Source organism: Terrapene carolina, unplaced genomic scaffold (assembly GCF_002925995.2).
Source record: "Terrapene carolina triunguis isolate 2854851 unplaced genomic scaffold, T_m_triunguis-2.0 Scaffold247, whole genome shotgun sequence".
In the NCBI taxonomy this organism is placed as follows: Eukaryota; Metazoa; Chordata; order Testudines; family Emydidae; genus Terrapene; species Terrapene triunguis.
Window position 1 is genome coordinate 3,420,067 of NW_020664598.1, and position 16,564 is coordinate 3,436,630.

General features: G+C 50.9%; 1 protein-coding gene across 1 annotated transcript; it reads right to left on the reverse strand.

The window, feature by feature from the left end:
- Positions 1 to 7,454: 7,454 nt before the first annotated feature.
- MAFF (MAF bZIP transcription factor F) lies at positions 7,455 to 16,564 on the reverse strand. Its single transcript, XM_024200113.3, has 3 exons — positions 16,379 to 16,564; positions 10,220 to 10,289; positions 7,455 to 9,706 (listed from the first exon to the last, which is right to left on the reverse strand). Exons 2-3 carry the CDS (start codon positions 10,253 to 10,255, stop codon positions 9,293 to 9,295), a joined length of 450 nt encoding a protein of 149 aa, XP_024055881.1. The 5' UTR covers positions 10,256 to 10,289; positions 16,379 to 16,564; the 3' UTR covers positions 7,455 to 9,292.

Consider the following 16,564-nt stretch of genomic DNA (forward strand, 5'->3'; position numbering starts at 1 on the left):
GTCTGACGAAGTGGGTATTCACCCACGAAAGAGTCTGACGAAGTGGGTATTCACCCACGGAAGCTTATGCTCCAATACGTCTGTTAGTCTGTAAGGTGCCACAGGACACTTTGTTGCTGAAGTCAATGAGGTTCTTTCCATTAACTTCAGTGGGCTGTGAATCTGGCCTTAGAGGCCCAGCAGAGTGAGGATAAAAAGTCCCCCGGAAGAACCAAAAATCTTGTCAGGCACCAAGAAATGCATCTTATTGGACTTCCCTGCTGTTGTGGTTACATGTGCCTGCATTAAAACAACCCACTGAAAGGGAACTGAAACCAGGAGGTTAACATTAAGCTGCTGCTTTCCTCCCAGCTGGGCCTCTGTTCATTCCTTCCCCCATCGCTAGGACCAGTTCTAAGCTGCTATTATGGCTTAAGGCCCCTTGGCTAGTTGGGGTCAGCAAGCTCTGTCACGGCGTGTCTAGCCCCTCAGCTGGAGAGGCCTGATGGGAGGAGCTAGGGCTTGACTTCTTTTGCATGTGGCTTCCCTTTCTTGTCTGTGCCTTAATTTTCACAAGCAAAGATCCCAGCAGCAGCAGCACCCTCAGAAATGACCTATTCAGAGGCCTGTCTGGTTGGGGAAGAATGGATGGGGGTTGGAGGCGAGCCCATTTCTCCTTGGGATGTCAATGCGGGGTGTTTTGCGCTCCACTTTTTGCTATTGAGAATATACTAGAGGAGAGGTGGGTCTGTTCAGTGCAACACCTTCCGCTCCCCTACCTCAAAGCTGCCAAAGGGTCTGGGGACAATGGGAGGTGGGTGGGTGGGTGGGTTCTCTGAGGGGGTGGGAGATGGGAGCAGGAGGTCTAAAAGCAAATGGGCTTCTGTAATTACTGGGTTCCCCTCACCCTTTAGTCCCATGCAATATAGTGTGCTTTTTTTTTTTTTTTTTTTTTTTAAATCAGTCATTGCTAAACTGAAACAAAACACCCACTAATTATCAGGCCTTTCTCCACCTGCAGTTCTATTGCGATGCAGGGCTGAAGTTCACATGGGCCTTCCTTCCAACGACCTTCGTTTCACAACCACCCCTCGTCTCTCTCATTACTTATTTTATATTAACTCTTTTGGGCGCACACGTCCCCTCCTCTGTTTCTGTGGGGCTGTCCGATCCCAGTATTTCCAGCTGCCACGTGTCCCCAACCCCCCATCCCATTTTAATTTATTTGTGGGGAGTCTCCTGATGTCCCTCCCTTGGGTCAAGGGAGATGGCTGAAGTTTGGAGTGGCCTGGAGCGGTGCCCTTGACCCTGAGATGTTCTAGCTTTGGGGACGGGTGGTTTTTTATTTTGTTTTATTTTAAAGCGGATGCTGCATATGCTGTGTGTAGGATCTGGATATTCTTGAAGCTTCCTGTGCTTAGTGGTTTCAAGTAGAACCCTTTTGTCACTAGCCGCCTTTGGAGAAACAAAGAAATCTGGTAGACACTAGAACCGCATCACAGCCAGCTGCCATATATCTGTTTTTAGCACCATACAAAAACCTCTCTGCAAAGCTTGCTGCTCTCCTTCAAGACGGGCAAGTGCCAGAACGTGACAATGACTGGCTGGCTAATAAGAAACAAATACTCAATAAAACTCAGTGCTGGAGGTCTAGGCTAATGGTAGCCCAGAACCCTAGCACCCAGGCCAGTCCCACCAGTAGGCCCTCAATGCTGCCCTCTCCCTTTCCTGCTCTCTCTCTCTCCTTCCCTTTTTTACCATGTAACATACCCATGGAATTTGTTTATTATTTTTCCATATAGAGTAGTTCTTTGTATATAAATGACTGGAAAAAAAATGTATGATAAATAAGACAGAGTCACCTAGTTTTGTACTTATCGTGTATAACTGATGTGAGCTCAGCAACAAGCCGCTCTCTATTTTGGTCTTTGTGATGTTATACTCTGCAGAAACAAGCAAATGCAATGACAAATAAAAATATATAGATAATATAGATTGTACTTAAACTGCCTCTGCCTCATGGTGTGTGGGGTCCCCCCCATCCCCCCTTCATTCCCTGTCCTGATCTTGTGACCTCTTTTTGCCCCTCGCAGGGGCCCGAGCCCCTCAGGCCATGTCTACGCTACTGCTTTTGTTGGTATAACTTGTCACTCTGGGGTTGTGGGAAAAAACACACCCCAGGCGACATAAGTTACACTGATAGACGCACCAGTGTGGACAGCGCTATGGCGACAGGAGAACTGCTCCCACTGACATAGCTACCGCCACTCGTGGAAGTAATTTTATTATGTCAACGGGAGAGCTCTCTCCCGCCGGCATAGAGTGGCTACACAAGCGATCTTGCATCAGTACAGCTGTAAGTTCTCTGATGTAGACATGGCCTCAGTTAGTAGTTCCTATTCTGTCAGTCTCCTTTGCAAGACAAAAGCTCTTCACTACTGTTTGCATCCATCCATCTCCGCTTCCTCCTGGCAGCACTCAGATGTGATGGGGATGTGTGTGTCTAAACACAAGTGCTGAAGAGTAGCGGTACCTCAGCAAGCTGAGCACAGGGCTGGATGGCAGAAGACCTGCTTTCTATTCCTGGCTCTGCCACTGAGACTGGTGGTTCCTTGGGCAAATTGTTTGGAACAAAAATGGACCCTAATTTTGGGTGCCCAATGTGAGACAGGTGGAATCTGATTTTCAGAGATCCTGAGCACCCACAAGTCCTATTTAAGGCATTGGGGGCTGCAGGAGGTCAGCCCTTCTGAGAATCATGCTGCCAGGGCCTGGCACCCAAAATTAGTGGACATGTCAGTATGGATTTGTTAAGAACAAATCATGTCAAACCAACCTAATAGCTTTCTTTGACAGGGTAATGAGCCTTTTGGATAGTGGGGAAGTGGTAGATGTGGTATATCTTGACTTTAGTAAGGCTTTTGGTACTGTCTCGTATGACCTTCTCATAAACAAACTAGGGGAAATACAACCTAGATAGAGCTGCTATAAGGTGGGTGCATAACTGATTGAACAACCATTCCCAGGGAGTAGTTATCAGTGGTTCACAGTCAAGCTGGAAGGGCATATCAAGTGGGGTCCCGCAGGGATCGGTCCTGGGTCTGGTTCTCTTCAATGTCTTCATCAATGATTTAGATAGTGGCATAGAGAGTACACTTAAAAAGTTTGCAGACAATACCAAGCTGGGAGGGGTTGCAAGTGTTTTAGAGGATAGGATTAAAATTCAAAATGACCTGGACAAACTGGAGAAATGATCTGAAGTAAATAGGTTGAAATTCAATAAGGACAAATGCAACGTACTCCATTTAGGAAGGAGCAATCAATTGCACACATACAAAATGGGAAATGACTGCCTAGGAAGAAGTACTGTGGAAAGGGATCTGGGGGCCATAGTGGATCACAAGCTAAATATGAGTGAACAGTGTAACACTATTGCAAAAAAAAGTAAACGTGGGATGTTTAGCAGGAGTGTTGTAAGCAAGACACAAGAAATAATTCTTCTGCTGTACTCCACACTGATTAGGCTTCAACTGGAGTATTGTGTCCAAGGAAAGATGTGGACAAATTGGAGAAAGTCCAGAGAAGAGCAACAAAAATGATTAAAGGTCTAGAAAACATGACCTATGAGGGAAGATTGAAAAAAACTGGGTTTGTTTAGTCTGGAGAAGAGAAGACTGAGGGGACGTGATAACAGTTTTCAAGTACATAAAAGGTTGTTAAAAGGAGGAGGGTGAAAAATTGTTCTCTTTAATCTCTGAGGATAGGACAAGAAGCAATTGGCTTAACCTGCAGCAAGAGAGGTGTAGGTTGGACATTAGGAAAAACTTCCTAACTATCAGGGTGGTTAAGCACTAGAATAAATTGCCCAGGGAGACTGTGAAATCTCTGTCATTGGAGATTTTTAAGAGCGGGTTAGACAAACGCCTGTCAGGGATGGTCTAGATAATACTTTTAGTCCTGTCATGAGTTCAGGGGACTGGATTAGATGACCTCTCAAGGTTCCTTCCAGTCCTACACTTCTATGTAGAAAAGTAGGCCTTAACCTTTCTATGCCTCCGTTTCCCTGTTCGTACAATGGGATGATAATGCTAAGTGCTTTGAGATTATCTGTTTATGGGAAAAGGGAAATATAATTGCAAAGTATTACAGTAGGGTAACTGAGTTTAGTTTAAAACCCCAAGTGCACTCTGGTTATAGGCTTACTGTTGTATTTTTGCCATGCGCTTCTAGCCAGCATGAAATTGGTGATAAATGTGGTAGTTGTGTTACAGGGACCCCCTCTCTACTTCGTATGGACGCATCCCCAAAGAAACAAGATGCTACTTATTGGAGAAGCCCCAACCAATAGTGAGACTACACTAGAGGAGGGATCCTGGTAGGCTGGTGAAGGCTGAGAACATGAATTCTGGCAGGAGTGCACTAGAGGCTGCTGCAGTAGGAAGCAGATGGAGACTGGATGTCAAATGCAGAATAGGTATGTGGATTCAACATTGCCTGGAGGCTGGGAACTTACCTGTGCACATTGCAAAGCTCTGTAGTAATCCCTCCCACCTGGGCTCTGGCGAGCAGAAGTCATCACATGTTTGTCCATGTAGGTTAAGAGGACCCTTGTTTTCCTGTGGTGATGGCAGCTCTGTGGAATGTGGAGCGGGTGGGACCAACTACCAAGCAGTCATTGACCTCTAGGTAACATTCCTGGAATTCTATCATGCACCTGCTTTTCCTGCTGTATTCTGCATTCCTGCCACAGGGGCCTCCTGGCTCCTTGTAGGTTCCCCATCAGGAAGGACCCTCTTTCCCCCCCCTCCCCCCGCCCTTTAACTTAATTAGTAAGGCAGTGTGGTCTCCTGGCTGCAAGGCTCCTGTGTAGGCAGCAGAATGGACCCACAGTGTTTCCCTCCCTGCAGCTAGGGTGACCAGACAGCAAGTGTGAAAAATCAGGACAGGGGGTGGGGGTAATAGGAGCCTATATAAGAAAAAGACCCAAAAATCGGGACTGTCCCTATAAAATCGGGACATCTGGTCACCCTACCTGCAGCCCCCATGACCCTATGTACACCAGCCAATGGTCTCAGTATCCAGATCCTTCCACCTCAAAAACCACTGAAAGTTGTTACGACCTAATTGTATTTTCCAGAGGCCACCTAGCTGCAATCCGGCTCCAGCCCATTCCTAGCAGGATGAGAACCCTGGCAGCCCTTGGCACTAATTGCCCCCTTCACTGGCAATCTCAGCAGGAAGCCAAGGGTGTTGAATGGGGCAAGAAGACCAGATTGTCATCTTGCCCCTAGGGGTGGCTGCTGCAGGGCAAGGCTGAATAGGGTCACCACCTTTGAAATGCCAAAAAAAAAAAAGGCACCCCTCCCCCCCCACACACACACAAGGCAAGCCTGCCGCAACCCCAGTCCCCAAGGCAACTCTGCAACACCCCTCCACACCCCACTTCAACTGCCACTTACAGTGTATAGAGCAGTGGTTCTCAACCTATTTATCATTGTGGGCCGCTGGGCCGCAGGTTGAGAACCACAGCGCACCCCTCCCCCCACAGATGGATCCCTATGCCCAGCGCCTCCCGCCCAGAGACCCCTCCACAGAGTGGGGCCAGGCGTGGAGCCCTGGGCACGGCAGCAGGGACCCAGAGCCTCTGTGTGGGGCTGGATGGCAGCCTGGAGCTTGACCCCACGGGGCCAGGCAGCAGCTCCGACCCCATGGGGCAGCCCCCTGACCCAGCGGGGCCAGCTCCAGACCCCACAGGGCCAACCGACAGTCCCAGACCTTGGACCCTGCAGGGCTGGCCGGCAGCCCCGGGGCCCCGCCACACTGGGCGGTCAGGCAGCTGGGAACCCACACCCGCCACACGGCCTGGTGGGCTTTAGCACACAGCTGGGCCGCAGCTTTGTGCTAATTGGGCCGCATGGGGGTCGTGGGTTGAGAACTGCTGGTCTAGAAAGATTGATAACATACCAGTCTCCTCACTCTCCCATGACTCAAACCCTCTCTTGCGCACACATGCAGTGTGCTTGCGTGTTGATGGGCAGACAGCTGCTGTAGTTTCACCAGTATTGATCTGTTATGACTTAAACTGCAGACGTGGGAACACTGCAGCATCTTTAGCCAGACACAGAAACTTTTAACATTAGCTATCCCAGTGTATTGTGATGATAATGCAAAGCTGTAGACCCACATTAAAAAAAAAAAAAAAGCAGATTCAATTATTTTTCTGGGAAATGGGAAAACCATTAAAAAAAAAAAAAAAAATGACCAGGCTGGTTAAATACCAGCCCAGGTGGTCACCTTAGGGCTGAGACATGTTGTCTAGGCACTGTGTGCGTTCGTGTTGCTGCCTCCCATGTTGGACCAGTCCTGTATATAAAAGCGAAGTCCACCTTGAGGCCTATCGCTCTGACACTGCCACTAGGATCCATATTCACTAGTACCTACAACCCCAAGTGTTTTAAAAGACCTCAGACCCCCAAATCATGTGATTACACAGAACATGAGTTCTTTTTAGTCAACTTCCAGGTTCTGAGCACTTCAGATGCAGCTGGTTCATGTACTGAACCTTTTCTGGCCAACCGGCAGAGCTAGTAACTTACTTCTTTACTTAAAAAGATATTTTCCATGCAAGCTCTTGACTCCAACAAGTGGGGCTTTGAGAAAAATAGCCAACTGAGAGCACCACAAGAGTTGGCAATAGTTATTCAGTTTGATAAGCCCAGAGATCTGTTTTACAACTTAATAAACTCACACCCTCTCTGTGGAAAAAAACTTGCTTTATTTGTAAAGTTACAAAATACAGAGGAGTTGGGTAGATCACTTACTGTACGTCAGAAAATAAATACCTTTTTTTTTGCTCTATATAAGTATAAGATAAAATGTGATTTGCATATATAAAATATAAAGTACGGCTCTGTACCAACATCCTGGCTGTGCCGAGAGGCGGAATGGCAAAGAGGACGTGAAAATAACTTACATTCGTGCAATAAATAAACCAAAGGTGGGGAAGGGGAAGGGAGAGGCTAACCATGGAACCTCCCACAAAGTACACGGAGGGGGAAGTTTGGCCGCACCGCTCTGGAGCTGGCTGCGGCACTGTGGTGGGTGGTGGGGCAAGCTGTAGGGACAACCAACCAGATGTGGGGGAAATGAAGGGGTTAATTCTCTAACCTAACAGATGCCTAATGGTGACTGCCCGGTATTACCTTTACTGACCCCTACGCTGTCCGTATTTATTTATGGATCCGCCTCCCTCCTGTGCCCAAGCTCCTATTTCAATGATACTGGAAAAGGTGCCTGTGACTGGTAGGGAGCGGGGAACTATCCCCTGCTCCCTGAGCCACCACCTGGGCTCTCCACCTTCCCGCTTTCCCTCAGCTAGTGGGTTGAGCCAGCCTGGTTCAGGGGAAAGGGCACTGAACTGGGAGTCAGGAGACCTGGCTTGTCAATTCCCAGCTGTGCCCCCAACCTGCTGGGCAACCTTGGGCTAGTCACTTCACCTGTGTGCCTCTGCGTCTCCCTCCCTCCCCCCTCCCCCCAGGTATGTTCTTGGGGGCAGGAGCCCGCTCTCCCTCTGTTTGTACAGTGCCTAGCACAACAGGGTGCCAGTCTCAGTGGGGATGTCCAGGTGCTACTGTCATGTAACTAGTAATTTTATCTCCACTACAGCTGTGTTTATTTCCTTCCTGCTGGCCTTTTGAAGAGTCCCACCATGCCATGGAGGAAATGTCACCATTAGAAGGAAAGGGTGTGAGCATGTGTGTAAGTCGAGATAAAAGGACACTGCTCTCTTCCCCCTGCTCCCCCTGCCCCCCAAATAAAATTCCATCTTTAAAGCTAAAGAATCAAACGTGAGCATCCAACCCATTTCAGCTGGTTATTGGCTCCATCTGTCTTTTCAGGCTGTGCTGGTTTTTGTATGAATGGATCCAGCCCAGCAAAAACCAGATTGATACTACAACTTCCTTCTGCGTGGCTTATCTCTGCAGCTCATTTGGCAATTGTGCCAGCTCCTGGTTACGCAACCAGGGCCGCACCGAAACGTGCTGTGCCTCCTTTGTTCTTTTCAGATCTTCTAAATTCTGTGGTCACAAAATGTGATTGAAACAGTCTCTCCTCCCTCCAGTATTTCAAACATAGTCCTGCTGCTACTTCTCTATCCAACTGCCTCACTTGCTTTGTTCCTCTTTCTAGTGTCTCTACTCTCCCTCTCTTTCCTTCTCTCTCTCTCCCTCTTTTTTTCTCATCCTGGTCACGCTCTCAAAACCAATTCCCTGCCCTGCAGGAGATCTTGGAAATTTAGCCCTGCTGCTAAATTTAAATTCACCCCTGCAGCTGAGTCTTTGTATTTCTAGTGTGCTCATCACCCTGATGTCTAGCCCAGATCTGAGTTATAATGGCCAGGAGCGGAGTCAGCCCTGACACGTGCTACAGAGAGCCTGTTGTCTCTCCATCACTCCCACGCTTGTCCTCTCTTTTTCCTCCCCCTCTCCATTAAACTGCAACCTCTCTTTCCCGCAGCACTACCCTGGCTCCCCTTAATGCCCAGTCCCTGGAAGACAGACTTAACTCAGCTAGCAGAGCCTCTGCCATTTGCTCTCAATAGCAGTTGTTTCGGGGCCTTCCTGAAAAGGTGTGGCAGCTTAGGGAAGTGAAGACCCACGAAATGCAACTGACAAGGGGGCAGGGAGGGTTTCAGTTTATCTCCCTCGGGGGAGGCCACAACAGAAAATCTGGACTAGAGGGGCCAGAGTTAGGGAGAGAGGGCAGCAGGGTTTTGGCAACTCCTGGCTATTCTCTGGACAGGTATCCCATCCCCTGCTCTGTGCTTGACAAAGTAGAATAGGTCCTTGGCCTGGCTCCTGATTCTCTTCTTCCTCCCCATCCCCCTTATCTCACAGATCTTGGCGTCAGTGGAGCTGTACCCCTACCAATAACAAATGGGAAGGGTCTCTGAGCCCCTTGGGTAAATATGGGGGGAGGGGCACCGATGGGCAGGAGAAGCTAAGAGGAAACTTTTTATAACAGCACACAATTGTTCGGGGAGGGAATATTTCAGCTAGGAGATTCCTGTCGGAACATTTTCACCCAGCTTGACAAGTTAATGGGGGGAGAGGGGGGTGCGGATGGAGGGCTGAACCACCGCTTGGTTCAAGGTGGGGAGAAATCGAGGGACCACTTGTTTTAAGGTCTTCAGGTCAATTCTGTCTCCTGCAGGGGTTGTGGGAGAAGCCAGGGCAGCCGCTGTCCATTCTGGGTAAAGAGCTGGGCCCAGCCATGGAGGGAGGACGCAGTTCGTGGGGGGGTTGGGCGGGCACTAGGAGTATGTGGCCTGGTTGGTGCCGGATTTGACGATGGTGATGACGCTGGCGGTGGCCACCTTGGCGGCAGAGCCATGGGCAGCGACTGTACGGGCAAAGCCCTGCAGCGCCTCGTACTTGCCCCGCAGGGCGTCCAGCTCCAGGCGCATGGCAGCGTTCTCGCGGGCCAGCTTGTCCACCTCCCGCTCCAGCTCCGTCTTCTGCTTCTGCAGTTCCTCCTTCTGGCACACCCGCTTGACCCGGCAGCTGGCCGCGTAGCCGCGGTTCTTCAGCGTGCGCCGGCGCTGCTTCAGCCGCGCCACCTCCTCCTTGGAGAGGCCCCGCAGGTGGTGATTCAGTTCCCGCACCGACAGCCCCATCAGCTCCTCGTCCGACAGGTGGGGCGTGTTCTCACCCAGCTCGCGCTTGATCTGGCCAAGAGAGGACAGTGGGTGAGCAAAGAGTGCATTGGAGAGAGGAGGAAGGGAGGTGGGGGAACAGAAGAGAGTACAAGGTGGGCAGGGGTGCCGGAAGGGGGGGTCCAGGGGGCCATGGTCCCATCACGTTTAAAAGTGGGAGGGCTATGCACTCCCCCTTTTTACTGGTTGTAAGGGTGAGCGATGGGGGGCCGAGATCTTGAGGGGAAGAGAGGCAGTGCAGGAGCGAGGCCTTGGGGGAAGTCACGGTGTGGGGGTGGGGCTTCGGGGAGAAGGGATGACGTGAGGGTGGGGTCTGGGGGAGAAGGGGTGGCATGAGGATGGGCCTCGGGAAGAAGGGGTGGTGTGAGGGGTGGGGCCAGGGTTCAGGTGCCAGTGGTCCCCCCACTTTACGGGCACTTCCACCACTCCTGAGGGTGGGAGAGAGGAATGGGGAAGGGCGGGATGGGGGAGCAGGGAGAGAGGAGGTGATGCCGGCTGTGCTCTTTGGTGCGAACTCACTCGTACCTTCAGGGCCTTGCTCGATAAGTTGTCTGCAGACATTGTCTCCTGCAGTCGTGCTCCCCAAACGAGGACCCTGCAAACAAGCCAGAGGCAACATGTCACTCCCCTCCATCCCTGTTCATTTCACGCCTCTGGCTCCGTTAGTGGGAGGAGGGGGGAAGGCAGCCTGGCCCTACAAATCCCCCCCCCCCCCATCCCTTCTTTGCTCCCCAGCATTTCTTGCCCCAGCCCCATAAGCCTGGAACATAAATCACTTGGTCTCTTCCCTGAGGACACGTTCACGGGGGGGGTGCACCCTCTGTCCCGCTAGAGAGATGGGGGTCAGGGGAGCGCAGAGACCCAGCACTGAATGAATCAGTCATTTCATTTTAAAAGCAAAACATTCCAAAATTCCTTCCCCTCCCTTATTTCCCCCAAATGACCAGCAGCAGGCAGAACCCAGGGCTCCCCACCTATCTCCCAATGCAGGTTATAGACAGGTTCCCCGCTGCCCCACACCGTCCGTCCTGAAATAGATGGGCCCGGCCCCTGCCTTCACCAGGAACTGCAGGAGGGCAAGAACTTTCCTGACTGGAAACATGGTGGGGAGGCAGCTGGTGTGTGTGTCACTGAAATGTCCGTGCCTGGAAAGGACGGCTAAAGGGAAAGTAAAAGCAACACAGGCAGCAGCAGGACCAGAGATCAGTAGGGAGGCCGGGGAAAGGGGTGTTTGGCTGGTAGGGCTGCAGCGTGACCCAGGAAACTGCCCGGGGGCTCTGCTCTTCCAGGCCCCCCTCTCACCTGCAGGCACCTGGCCTGCCCTGTCTGGCTCAGTGGGCCTCGGCAGAGATTAAACTCTCTCCCTTGATCTCGGGTTGGGAAGCAGAGCTTTGTTGACAGATTACAGAGCCCTACAGACAAGCGTAGGAGAGGGAGGGATGGGGGCGACAGGCAAGAGGCAGATGGATGCAGGCAGGTTTTTTTGGGGGGTGGGAGTGCAGGCATAAGAGAAGGGATCCACTGGGGGAGCTGTGCGTGTTGCTGTGGCACAGGCCCCCACAAAACCGAAGAGCAGGGAGGGGAGCAGGGTTCAGCAGTGACGCCGCTGGGGCGTCTACGTGTGCAGGGGGTTGTGCTCCCCCTCCCCTACTCTCTCTGGGGACCACAGACAGGTGCCCAGGGCTGGAGGGGTGGGGAAAGGGGATTCCACTGAAGTCAATGGGAACTGCCAGGGCCCAGCCCCACTGAAAGGTCAAGCACAAGGGGGCTCAAGCCGGGGACCCAAAATTAATGTCTGAGCCTGGCCTGGAGGAGTGGGGGAGAGCAGGTGGCCATTCGAAACTTACAAACTTGTCTGAAATACCCCAGTCCTGTGCCCTAGAGTTAGAGGATTTGAGAGGAGTCCCTGTCACAAGCAGCGCAAAGGGCTCCTTCGGCCTCCCCTGCCCCCCTCAAAAGCCATTCAGGGTGCACGTGTCTGTCTGAGCCACCTCTCCTTCAGAATCCCGCCAGGGCTGAGCTGAGCCACGGATCTTTCCCTCGGGATGTGAGACGGACAGGCCAGCAGCAGAGGGAAGGAGTCACTCGCTTTGCTCTGCTGAGACGTGCCCAGACATGATACTCGATTGAGCCCACGAGCTGGGGTAAGCCAGGCTCATGGAGAACACTCTTCACAAGGGCCCAACACTGGAGGCGGGAGGGGACTGAGGCACGTCCCTTTCACTCCTGAACCCCAACCAGAGCCCTGGCAGCAAGCAGGATGTCACCCCCGGGGTTCATGTAGATGCCACAGGGGATGGAGGAGGGAGGTCTGAGCTAGGAATAAATGCCAGGGCAAATCAGGAATGGGGCAGCTCCCTCCTGGGCTGACCTGACTGCCCTGTGGCAGGCAGGGACCTCTTCTGGGGACCAGAGTGAGTCTGTGACCCATCGCCCCACACGCCCCCTGTGAGGATACAAATACAGGCGACTCCTGCCAATGCGCTCACGTAGGCCTGCATGCAGAAACACCGCCCAGACTTCCACCTGGCTGAGCGGTATCATTCTCGTTACCTGCCCTAAACTGCCGCAGAGCAGCCACCTTCCATCTCATGGGGGGGCAGAGCGAGCCCTGTCTAGAAAGCCATTTGGGATAGAAGGCACTAGAAATACGGACACTATTTTTGTCCCACCTACATGCACGTGGGTCTAATACACAACAAGGATGTGCCCAGATGTACCTGCACAACCATGCACAAGTTTGCTACCTGCCTTGCCTGTGAAACGTGAGCAGAGCCATGAAGCCGGGGCTCTGACAAAGCCCATTCAAACACACACCAAAAGAAACAAAACAGTGTCAGTGCCAGGAGTCACCTCACTTCACGGAAACACCACGTGCTTTCTGCCCCACTCTCCCATGCTGGGGGCTGACGCAGAACAGGTAGGTGGCAAAGACTCCTCTGCTCTGTGGCTGAGTGAATCAAATGTCTGGAGAGTCCCAGAGGAGGAGGAGCAGGAGTGAGGGAAGCAGCAGGAGTGTGGGAGGGAGAAAAGCCATCTCACTGTGATTCAGCACCGAGAGCAGCAAGGTCACCAAGGCTATACATGCCCCATTCTCGGTAATTCTCCCACTGCGGCAGGGTGGCAGGGAGGGGAAGGGTTGCAAGGCTGAAATGTGACCATGATTATCATGAAACAGCAGCCATAGAGCGCTGTGAATTCACCCAGCAAGATGTGTTCTCTGTCCCCATGAGCTTCCAGTGTAAGCAAGACAGGACAGGGCTGACAGACCAGGTAAGGGAGGGTGTGAGGGCTAGTGATAAGAGAAAGAGGAGGTGTTGGAAGAGGTGGCCTTGAAGGCAGAGAGATGCTGCCTGATGGTTGAGAAGAGGCAGACTGCTCCAACCGCAGGGAGCAGAACAAGGGAAGGTGGAGATACAAGAGCATGAGAAAGAGCCCTAAGGAAGAGAGGGTTGGGAGAAGTATAGGGAGTGAGGGAGAAGGAGGGGGAAATGAGAGCAGAGTTGGAAGAAGGGGGTGGAATATGTAGGGCCCTGGATGTGTGGGTGAGGAGCTGGCATCAGATACAATAAGAGAGACACTAAAAAGGGAGGTCATGGATGGGGTGACATGGTCAGAGCAATGGGAGAGGTGGATGACCTGAACAGTGCAATATTTGATTGGCTGGAGGGAGCGGGGGCTGTTAGGGGCAGAGAGGCCAAACTGTAAGAGGTTACAGTAACTAAGACAAAAAAAATCAGATCCTCATGTAACCTGAGTTCATTGCAGCTGAGTACAGAAATGCTTGTCCGGGCTCAGTCTGCCATTGTCATAGGTGAAAGGACTTTAATTCAAATTCACAAGAATAGTCACTTGAGACGCGCAGCTTGAGATGCCCACTGTCAGAGACAGGAGACTGTGGAGTTGGAAACTGGGGTAGGACTTCCCTGATCTGGCGAAGATGGAATCAGAGACGGGGAGCAGGCCCCCACCCGTGGTTACCAGAGTCTGTGCAGAGTCAGTCTTCTGCTACTTTAAGAAGCGTGGGTGAGATGTTAAAGCTAAGATACCTCGTGCACAAATGTCAGGAAATTCAATTGTCGGGGTCCCCCAGTGGCATTAACTCAGCTACATTGTGCCTCACATGCTAATGCAGAACATTAAACACCATGTTTAGCTAATCAGTGTTTTTCAGTCCCTGTTTTTTCCCACGTGTTGGAATGACTATAAACTACCTCCAGTCCGCCCTGCTTTAGGGGTGTGATTTAACACACACAAGGGACAGGGAATTCAGACCTAGTCCTCCAAGGTACTTAGCTGCCAAACTCCCATGCTTCAACGTTTGTGGTTCCAACAGCAACCCCACTTAGCTGGACGCTGCTCCTATTGAACTCAGGGGCAAAACTTCCATTGATTCCACTGGGAACAGGATTGGGCTCACTGTATTGATTCATGCCCAGCATTGTAGCATGTAGCTCCATTGGACTTAGATTAAGGGGGGGGGGGGAAAGGTTTCCCCCCCATAGAGGAGGAGAAGTAGCTTCTTCTCTTCCCTTACCACCATTTGGAGGTGGCAGGAGGGTTGTAATTCTGTGATTTGATGGGGGGAGAGAAGCGAGCTGGCCTGGCAGCTAAAGGTGCCTTGATACATGGGTGTGCTAAAAGTAGGCAGATACGCTGGTTGACACTGAGTGGGAGGAGGTAGCAATGGTGGCAAGTGTGTGGGCATGGGGTAAAACTATTGCTAGTAGCATCTAATTCTAGCAGTAATTCCCCATCGGGACAGTGCATTAGGCTGTCCCAGTAGGGGAAAACTGGACCTTTTCCTCTCACTCTGCACCAGGTTTTGAAGGGTGAGCAGTAGCTGCACCTGAAGAGAGGCATCTGCCTGGAGAAACCTCCATTCAGTGTTGTGGGAGAGGGAGAACTCCAAAGGGAATCCCTCCGCAACCTAGCTCAGTAGAGGCAGATCCCAGCAATGTTGATTATGTTGGGTGTTAAGCGGCGTCCCAAACACTGGAGGAGGGTGGAGATACCAGTGTATGACCTGTGGGTGGTAGAGGGGGTATGTGAGGTTCAGAAGAGGAACTAATGAGTGTAGTGAAGTGGGAGGGTGTGAATGCCTTAACTGCTATTTCCTTGCTTTTTATGGCTTGCATTAGCAGGATTCACAGCCTAGCAACCTTACCTCCGAGTATTTGTGTGGGATCTGATATAATAGTTGTCATATGATAATGAGTCGCTTAATTCTAACATTGAACATGAAGAAAGTATTAACCCTAAGCTACTCTCTCTGCTTCCCTATAGAATTTCTGCCTCGAACTTTCCCCTGCCCTTCCTGCCTGGCTTCCTGCTATAGATTTAAAGAAACAGTACACACATCTCACAAGTATGATCTATGCTTAATGTATACTCAGTGGTAGTCATTAAAAATTCAGCATTTGCCCACAAGTCATCACATGTTGGCATGTGACCGTGTCATTCCCCCCACCCCCAGATACCCTTAGAATAAGAAATAAGCCTGGTACTTGTATGGCATCTGCTGGCAAATGTAACTAGCGCCTTTTATCCCTAGAACTCAAAGTGCTCTGTAAATTCATTTCCAAGCTATGCTGCTTACACAGGGATCACTTCACCTGCCACTGAAATGCAGCCACCTCTGGGCTGAAACTCAGCAGCTGCTCAACAGTGCACAGCAATACTACACAATAATTCAGGACAGAAGGTAAAGGAAGAAGAATATTTATCCAACCGAAACCTCAAAAGGAATTTAGGGGCTAAATTTTGCAACTGTTGCATAGCTAACACTACCACTGAAGTCAATGGGAGCTCAAGATGAAGCAAAGAACACAAGATGGGGTCCTCGTAGTTTACCCCAAGTGGCAGTTGGCTGTGATTGTGTACCTCTGAGGTACAAAAAAATGGGATATCTGGGATGATCCTGAGCCCATAAAACTGGACAGTTGGCAGTGTGTACTGAGCACCCATACAGATTTCCCAGGACAACTACCTTAAAAAAGGGATCATCCTGAGAAAATCTGGACAGACGGCAATCCTAGATTTGGCCAGGATAGAAGGGCTAACATCTCTAGTCTTATTAAATGTGCCAGCGGATTCTCAATAGATCAGGGCCTCGGTTGTACCTCTCTTTCACTCAGATACACACATGCCCCACACACAGTTAATTTGCGCCATGAGTAACTTCTCTGTTATTGAGAGATTTCCTGCCTTCACAGCTGTCTAAGCTCAGCAATGGGTGTGTATAAAACAGCTATGAATGCACCCTCACAGAGACACTCCGTGCTTTTGAACACTTGATCCTCTCCATTGCTCCTCGCCCCCCACGCTTCTCTGAAGATAAACCCCTTATATCCAAAACTGATAAAGCCATGTCCTTCACCAGACACACTCTCGCCCGCCTTGATTTCAGCTGACATCAACCCTCCCTTTAGCTGTACACACGCACTCCTAAAATAAACACGCCACAGAGGAGAGCTGTATCATTCAGGCTTTTTATCCTTCTCTGGGTAGGGAGGGCACAAGGAAAACAAAAAGCCCACACTGGTGGGATACACACATACACAGCCAGCAACATAAACACACCACCCCAAGCTCTCTGAAGTCTGTAAACACCCCTGTCTGAAGTCTGTAAACACCCCTCCTATGGAGGGGTGGGAAAGAAATAAGTGGAGAGTTCTCACTTACTGCGCGGTGTTCCTTGGTTCGAGTCTTTGTTGCTGCTCTCCTCCCTTCTTTATCCCCTTGGAGATCCTTTTCCTTAATGGTTTTGCTCTGTAACCTGCTTGTTTGAAGTTGTTGTCTGGAGAGGAGCTGGGCTCTGGGCTGAGATCTGCTGAGTTGTAATATGAGTTTCCTGGAATTACTCACTCA